General features: G+C 39.3%; 1 protein-coding gene across 5 annotated transcripts in view; it reads right to left on the bottom strand.

Moving 5' to 3' along the window:
* nfia (nuclear factor I/A) overlaps positions 1-9,454 on the bottom strand; it is an 85,842-nt gene extending 76,388 nt beyond the window's left edge. For all 5 annotated transcript variants that reach the window (XM_061887827.1, XM_061887828.1, XM_061887830.1 and 2 more), the window contains exon 1: positions 8,839-9,454. In XM_061887827.1, the coding sequence (XP_061743811.1) occupies positions 8,839-8,865 (27 nt within the window). In that variant the 5' untranslated portion in view covers positions 8,866-9,454. The remainder of the gene's footprint in view (positions 1-8,838) is intronic.
* Positions 9,455-10,082: the final 628 nt, after the last annotated feature.

Raw genomic sequence — 10,082 nt, 5'->3', positions numbered from 1 at the left:
TTGGAGTATTAATAGATGATAAAATGAACTGGAAATCTCATATACAAAACATACAACACATTTTGAGATGAAATTGTTGCAAATTATATTTTAGTTTTTAGTCATGACGTGTAGGAGGCCAGCCAACTTTCTGCTGCTGATGCTTTTATGCTCGCGACTGCTGGTGAGTAAAAGAACCACCCCCAGGACTTAATGAATCATTACACACTTCTTATTATGGGTCATTACACACTTTTTATTATGGGTCATTATACACTTCCTATTATGGGTCATTATACACTTTTTATTATGGGTCATTATACACTTTTTATTATGGGTCATTATACACTTCTCATTATGGGTCACTACACACTTCTTATTGTGGGTCATTGTACACTTCCTATTATGGGTCATTATACACTTCTTATTATGGGTCATTACACACTTCTTATTATGGGTCAATATACACTTTTTATTATGGGTCATTACACACTTCTTATTATGGGTCATTATACACTTCTTATTATGGGTCATTATACACTTCATATTATGGGTCATTATACACTTTTTATTATGGGTCATTATACACTTCTTATTATTAGTCATTATACACTTCTTATTATGGGTCATTACACACTTCTTATTATGGGTCATTATACACTTCTTATTATGGTCATTACACACTTATTATGGGTCATTATGCAATTCTTATTATGGGTCATTACACACTTCTTATTATGGGTCATTATAGACTTGTAATTATGGGTCATTATACACTTGTTATTATGGGTCATTATACACTTGTTATTATGGGTCATTATACACTTCTTATCATGGTCATTACACACTTATTATGGGTCATTATGCAATTCTTATTATGGGTCATTATACACTTCTTATTATGGTCATTACACACTTATTATGGGTCATTATGCAATTCTTATTATGGGTCATTACACACTTCTTATTATGGGTCATTATAGACTTGTAATTATGGGTCATTATACACTTGTTATTATGGGTCATTATACACTTGTTATTACGGGTCATTATACACTTCTTATCATGGTCATTACACACTTATTATGGGTCATTATGCAATTCTTATTATGGGTCATTACACACTTCTTATTATGGGTCATTATAGACTTGTTATTATGAGCTGTCAACCTTTGGGCGCCAAAAGATTGGATGCCTTTCTGGTTGCCGCGGTGATGATTGGACTCAGAATAGATTCAAAGTGATTGTTGTCATGTTTTCTTTTTTCTAATATTTCTAATACAACTTTTTCAGAACAGTTGAGAAAATGTCATTGAGATCACCTAAAAATGTCTTCTAAAAAACGGTTTCTTGTTGAGAAAATGTTTTTGAAAATTATGAATTGATTTGTAATCACGATTCGGATGTCAGTAGATTTTTTCCTACATTTATATTTCTTCATTTCTCCTGTGTTTATTTCCAAGTCTTTTGAGCTTGTTGACAAATTGTTTCTTTTACGTTTGGACTTCTTCAGCGGTTTCAAATAGTTGGAGAGCAGCTGCACGCTCTTCTTCAATCTGAGACCCCCTGAATACAAGACATTCTTCTTTAATGGAAGACCCCCACAATACAAGACATTGTTTCTTCTTGGAGGCGATCCAAGTCCAAGTCCAAGACCAAGTCCAAGTCCAAGTCCACGGCTCGCTCTCGCACACATCCTGCAGCCAGCACCACCTCTCGCTTCACCCAAGCCGCCTTATTGCTGCAGGACCACCCCGAACACCGCCACGACACACGTGTGTGTGTGTGTGTGTGTGTGTGTGTGTGTGTGTGTGTCCTCAGGCAGCAAGTAGAACACACACACACACACACACACACTAGTTGTAGAAGTGGGTGGGAGCAACATTCCAACATTCCTCGCACTATTTTGTGTTCCACGCTCCACTCCAAGCAGTCACACGTTCACAAACCTCCTCAAATGTCCACTCCAAGCAGTCACACGTTCACAAACCTCCTCAAATGTCCACTCCAAGCAGTCACACGTTCACAAACCTCCTCAAATGTCCACTCCAAGCAGTCACACGTTCACAAACCTCCTCAAATGTCCACTCCAACCAGTCACATGTTCACAAACCTCCTCAAATGTCCACTCCAAGCAGTCACACGTTCACAAACCTCCTCAAATGTCCACTCCAAGCAGTCACACGTTCACAAACCTCCTCAAATGTCCACTCCAACCAGTCACATGTTCACAAACCTCCTCAAATGTCCACTCCAAGCAGTCACACGTTCACAAACCTCCTCAAATGTCCACTCCAAGCAGTCACACGTTCACAAACCTCCTCAAATGTCCACTCCAAGCAGTCACACGTTCACAAACCTCCTCAAATGTCCACTCCAAGCAGTCACACGTTCACAAACCTCCTCAAATTTTCCAGTGATTTGTCACACTTTCTAAACAAGAGGGTCAAAGGTCAGGTTCTCACTTCCTGACTGGGTCACATGTTGCTGTGATGTCACAGCCAGCAGGAAGTGAAATATTATGTATTTCTAATTTTCTACATTTTGATCACTAAGCTGACCTGTCAAAGTCAGGTGTGGCCCACCACATTATTTCAGTTGGCCCACCATGGCCCTCTTTTTTTCATGTGGCCCGCCCTTCATTTAATATGACCCGCTTTATTTAATGTGAAACGCCACTTTAATGTGGCCCGCTTTATTTAATGTGAAACGCCACTTTAACGCGGCCCGCTTTATTTAATGTGAAACGCCACTTTAATGTGGCCCGCTTTATTTAATGTGAAACGCCACTTTAACGCGGCCCGCTTTATTTAATGTGAAACGCCACTTTAATGTGGCCCGCTTTATTTAATGTGAAACGCCACTTTAACGCGGCCCGCTTTATTTAATGTGAAACGCCACTTTAACGCGGCCCGCTTTATTTAATGTGAAACGCCACTTTAACGTGGCCCGCTTTATTTAATGTGAAACGCCACTTTAACGTGGCCCGCTTTATTTAATGTGAAACGCCACTTTAACGTGGCCCGCTTTATTTAATGTGAAACGCCACTTTAACGTGGCCCGCTTTATTTAATGTGAAACGCCACTTTAACGTGGCCCGCTTTATTTAATGTGAAACGCCACTTTAACGTGGCCCGCTTTATTTAATGTGAAACGCCACTTTAACGTGGCCCGCTTTATTTAATGTGAAACGCCACTTTAACGTGGCCCGCTTTATTTAATGTGAAACGCCACTTTAACGTGGCCCGCTTTATTTAATGTGAAACGCCACTTTAACGCGGCCCGCTTTATTTAATGTGAAACGCCACTTTAACGCGGCCCGCTTTATTTAATGTGAAACGCCACTTTAACGTGGCCCGCTTTATTTAATGTGAAACGCCACTTTAATGTGGCCCGCTTTATTTAATGTGAAACGCCACTTTAACGTGGCCCGCTTTATTTAATGTGAAACGCCACTTTAATGTGGCCCGCTTTATTTAATGTGAAACGCCACTTTAACGTGGCCCGCTTTATTTAATGTGAAACGCCACTTTAACGTGGCCCGCTTTATTTAATGTGAAACGCCACTTTAACGTGGCCCGCTTTATTTAATGTGAAACGCCACTTTAACGTGGCCCGCCATTTAAATTAATGAGGGTCATAGTTTTATTTAATGTGGACCGTCGCAATTTTTTTTTAATTTTTTATTTAAAATTGCCTGATTTATTTCATGTGGCCAGCTGCTTTATTTAATGTGGACCGCCGCAATTTTTAAAAAATGTTTTATTTAAAATTGCTTGCTTTATTTCATGTGGATCGCCGCAATTTTAATTTATTATTATTTTTTTTTCCAATTGCCTGCTTTATTTCATTTGGCCTGCTGTTTTACTAAATGTGCCCCAACGCTTTATTTAATGTGGCCCGCCCTCTGCTTTATTTAATGTGGCCCGCCCTCTGCTTTATTTAATGTGGCCCGTCCTCTGCTTTATTTAATGTGGCCCGTCCTCTGCTTTATTTAATGTGGACCGCCGCAATTTAAAAAATGTTTGTACATTTTTTTATTTAAAATTGCATTCTTAATTTAATGTGGCCCACTGTTTTACTTAACGTGACTCAACACTTTATTTAGTGTGGCCCACCACAATTTAAAATGGCACGACACATCATTATTTTATTTTATTTTACTTATTTGTTATATTTTTACTCTCTCTCTCTCTAGGTGGTCCTCAGACGAGCCTTCCATTGTTGCTTCCAGTCATCCTGATTCACATTTGCCCAGTTCCTATTATATGTGTACACTCACTATTATATGTGTACACTCACTATTATATGTGTACACTCACTATTATATGTGTACACTCACTATTATATGAGTACACTCACTATTATATGAGTACACTCACTATTATATGTGTACACTCACTATTATACGTGTACACTCACTATTATATGTGTACACTCACTATTATACGTGTACACTCACTATTATACGTGTACACTCACTATTATATGTGTACACTCACTATTATATGTGCACACTCACTATTATATGTGTACACTCACTATTATACGTGTACACTCACTATTATATGTGTACACTCACTATTATATGTGTACACTCACTATTATATGTGTACACTCACTATTATACGTGTACACTCACTATTATATGTGCACACTCACTATTATATGTGTACACTCACTATTATACGTGTACACTCACTATTATACGTGTACACTCACTATTATACGTGTACACTCACTATTATATGTGTACACTCACTATTATACGTGTACACTCACTATTATATGTGTACACTCACTATTATATGTGTACACTCACTATTATATGTGTACACTCACTATTATATGTGTACACTCACTATTATATGTGTACACTCACTATTATATGTGTACACTCACTATTATATGAGTACACTCACTATTATATGAGTACACTCACTATTATATGTGTACACTCACTATTATACGTGTACACTCACTATTATATGTGTACACTCACTATTATACGTGTACACTCACTATTATACGTGTACACTCACTATTATATGTGTACACTCACTATTATATGTGCACACTCACTATTATATGTGTACACTCACTATTATACGTGTACACTCACTATTATATGTGTACACTCACTATTATATGTGTACACTCACTATTATATGTGTACACTCACTATTATACGTGTACACTCACTATTATATGTGCACACTCACTATTATATGTGTACACTCACTATTATACGTGTACACTCACTATTATACGTGTACACTCACTATTATACGTGTACACTCACTATTATATGTGTACACTCACTATTATATGTGTACACTCACTATTATACGTGTACACTCACTATTATACGTGTACACTCACTATTATACGTGTACACTCACTATTATATGAGTACACTCACTATTATATGAGTACACTCACTATTATACGTGTACACTCACTATTATATGTGTACACTCACTATTATACGTGTACACTCACTATTATATGTGTACACTCACTATTATACTTGTACACTCACTATTATATGTGCACACTCACTATTATATGTGTACACTCACTATTATACGTGTACACTCACTATTATACGTGTACACTCACTATTATACGTGTACACTCACTATTATATGTGTACACTCACTATTATATGTGTACACTCACTATTATACGTGTACACTCACTATTATACGTGTACACTCACTATTATACGTGTACACTCACTATTATATGTGTACACTCACTATTATACGTCTGCACTCACTATTATGCATGTACATTCACTATTATACGTGTAAACTCACTACCATGCGCTTACACTCACTATTATATGAGTACTCTCACTATTATATGAGTACACTCACTATTATATGAGTACACTCACTATTATATGTGTACACTCACTATTATATGAGTACACTCACTATTATATGAGTACACTCACTATTATATGTGTACACTCACTATTATATGAGTACACTCACTATCATATGAGTACACTCACTATTATATGTGTACACTCACTATTATATGAGTACACTCACTATTATACGTGTACACTCACTATTATACGTGTACACTCACTATTATATGTGTACACTCACTATTATATGTGTACACTCACTATTATACGTGTACACTCACTATTATACGTGTACACTCACTATTATACGTGTACACTCACTATTATACGTGTACACTCACTATTATACGTGTACACTCACTATTATATGTGTACACTCACTATTATACGTGTACACTCACTATTATACGTGTACACTCACTATTATACGTGTACACTCACTATTATATGTGTACACTCACTATTATACGTGTACACTCACTATTATACGTGTACACTCACTATTATACGTGTACACTCACTATTATATGTGTACACTCACTATTATACGTCTGCACTCACTATTATGCATGTACATTCACTATTATACGTGTAAACTCACTACCATGCGCTTACACTCACTATTATATGAGTACTCTCACTATTATATGAGTACACTCACTATTATATGAGTACACTCACTATTATATGTGTACACTCACTATTATATGAGTACACTCACTATTATATGAGTACACTCACTATTATATGTGTACACTCACTATTATATGAGTACACTCACTATCATATGAGTACACTCACTATTATATGTGTACACTCACTATTATATGAGTACACTCACTATTATATGTGTACACTCACTATTATATGAGTACACTCACTATCATATGAGTACACTCAATATTATATGTGTACACTCACTATTATATGAGTACACTCACTATTATATGAGTACACTCACTATTATATGTGTACACTCACTATTATATGAGTACACTCACTATCATATGAGTACACTCACTATTATATGTGTACACTCACTATTATATGAGTACACTCACTATTATATGAGTACACTCACTATTATATGTGTACACTCACTATTATATGAGTACACTCACTATCATATGAGTACACTCACTATTATATGAGTACACTCACTATTATATGAGTACACTCACTATTCTATGCGTACACTCACTATTATATGTGTACACTCACTATTATATGAGTACACTCACTATTCTATGCGTACACTCACTATTATATGTGTACACTCACTATTATATGAGTACACTCACTATTATATGTGTACACTCACTATTATATGAGTACACTCACTATTATATGAGTACACTCACTATTATATGAGTACACTCACTATTATATGTGTACACTCACTATTATATGTGTACACTCACTATTATATGTGTACACTCACTATTATATGAGTACACTCACTATTATATGTGTACACTCACTATTACAAGTGTACACTCACTATTATATGTGTACACTCACTATTATATGTGTACACTCACTATTATATGTGTACACTCACTATTATATGTGTACACTCACTATTATATGAGTACACTCACTATTATATGTGTACACTCACTATTACAAGTGTACACTCACTATTATATGTGTACACTCACTATTATATGTGTACACTCACTATTATATGTGTACACTCACTATTATATGAGTACACTCACTATTATATGTGTACACTCACTATTACAAGTGTACACTCACGAGTACATGCAGCCCCCTGAGGCAGCCGTGATCAGAACGTGGTCATCGAAAAAAAATGAGTTTGACACCTGAATCTAGAAAGTTGTAAAATGATTGAAAACAAAGCACTTGCAAGCTTCTAGAAGACAAAATACCTGTAATATTAATATTAATAGTGGGGGGGGCCTCTTCGCCCATAGAACACACACACACACACACACACACACACACACACACACACACACACACACACACACACACACACACACACACACACACACACACAACACGCACACGCTTACGCGCACACACAAACACACACACACACACACATACACACAAACACGCACACACGCACACACATACTCACTTGCGTGTGCGCGCACATGCGCACATGCGCACGCGCACGCACACACACTTATTTGGAGAGCATCAGACTTTTAAGTGCAAAAAATTTCAAAAAAGAGGACTAACAATGTTCATAATTTGTATTAAATTTTAATCATAAAGTTAATTATGTATTTGAATATTCTTCCACTAAAAGTAATTGTTCCCTTAGAATCTAGACAAAAAGTTAATTTAGGAATTGATCCGAATATAAATCATGTACACGATCATAGAAACACCAAGTAATCATTTTTTAATTTAAAAAGATAACTAATATATATATTTTTTTACATACGTTGAATGAATTTGTCTTTGCTTTGTTTCGCTTTTTTATTTTTATTTCCACGGGCTGATCCCCACGTCACGTCACTCCCCGCATTAATGATCACCTAATTAGTGGCATTAGGAGCCAGCGTCTTCATGCAGATTATTCCCAATGAACATCCTGATTTGTAGTCTCATTCCAAGTGGACTCGCCATCCCAGCCTTTTTACACTTTTACTTGGGCTAAAATGTTCAAATGAAATACAAGTAACGTCACGCACATATTTACATTTTTCATTCTACAATTGTATCATTTTTAAGTCTACAATTGCATCATTTTTAAGTCTATGATTGCATTATTTTTAAGTCTACAATTGGATTATTATTAATGAGTGCAAATAAGAGAAAGTAAGCTGACCGTTGACCCTGCGCGCGCACCCGAGGACACTTCCATGTGCGCGCACGGCCAGGTTGACACGCACGCGCAGCAGGGCAAAAGTTGGACGCAAAGTTGACGCGCGCGTCCGTTTGGTGCGCGTGCGTGCACGAGAACTTGGGCGAAGTGAGGAAGAAGCGCGTGCACGTACCTGCGTGAGACATAGAGGAGAGTACATGTCTGGTCCGCGGTGCGCGTGCTCGTGCGTGCGTGAGAAAGACAGCGTGGGGGGGGGGGGGGGGGGTTGCCCCCCGAACTTCTCACATGTCCAAGTTGGGCTGAACTTTGACCTCACACGCGCCCGGCGGACCTGTTAGAGGCCCGCATGTCAGCTCCGGGACATCCAGAAGAAAAAGTCCCGCTAGAGAAGTGCAAAGTGCCGCGGAGGAGGACGGCGAGTCCGCTGAAGCGTCACCGGCCGGAGCTCCGCGATGTCCCGAACCGGCATGTCACAACCCCGGAGCGGGCTTGAGGGGGCTTGAGGGGGCTTGAGGGGGCTTGAGGGGGCCGGGGGGAGGAAAGGCAGCCGGGATCGCTGCGCTTCCGCTCGGCCGTCTCGCCTCTGAGCGCCCGCTGACTGCGCGGAGGATTTATAGGAGGAGCGCCGCCTCCTCAACGCCGGTCATGCTGCTCCTCTGCTGCTCCTCTGCTGCTCCTCTGCTGCTCCTCTGCTGCTCCTCTGCTGCTCCTCTGCCCGCTGACTGACTGACTCACTAACTGACTGACCGGGACCGACACCGACACCGACACCGACGCCGGGACCTCCGCTCCCCGCCAGAGGACAGTGCGAGTGCGCGCTCCCGCAGCCCAGCCGATCACACACGGACTATCGATCGAGGCGCGTGCGCGCGTGTGAGTGCATTAAGTGATTGTGGCCTCGCTGCTCAACTTGGACAACAACTCAAGTGCTGGAGGGAGGTCTGGGTTCTTGATGTCATCACTCTTGGTGACCTGTGACCTCTGGTGCATCTTACAGTCCACCTGGACTCAGGTGATGCTCACTTCCTGTTTGTGTCATGTGACATGTTTACTCCTGTGTCACCTCGCACCTACTTCCTGTTAGATGGCGACCTGTCGCTTGGACGCCATGGCATCCGTGATGTCTAACCAAGGATGTTGGCCAGCTTTTCAAACTAAGAGCATGCGTACGTGTGGCAGTAGACAAACAAAGGAGAAGAAGAGTTGACGGTGCGACGCCCACCCGACACTGTAATAAAAATATTACAATAAAAGTCGTCATTTTACTCAACGCAAGTCAAAATGTGGCAATAAAAAGTGAACATTTGTGCAATATTATGATCCAAGTTGGAATTCTACTCATTAACAGTCGCAAGCTGGAAATGTTGGCAATTTCATGAAAAGAGTCGACAAAAGTCACCATTTTAGAAGAACAAA

Source organism: Nerophis ophidion, linkage group LG26 (assembly GCF_033978795.1).
Source record: "Nerophis ophidion isolate RoL-2023_Sa linkage group LG26, RoL_Noph_v1.0, whole genome shotgun sequence".
Taxonomy (NCBI): Eukaryota; Metazoa; Chordata; class Actinopteri; order Syngnathiformes; family Syngnathidae; genus Nerophis; species Nerophis ophidion.
This window is presented reverse-complemented; position numbering and strand designations above follow the sequence as displayed.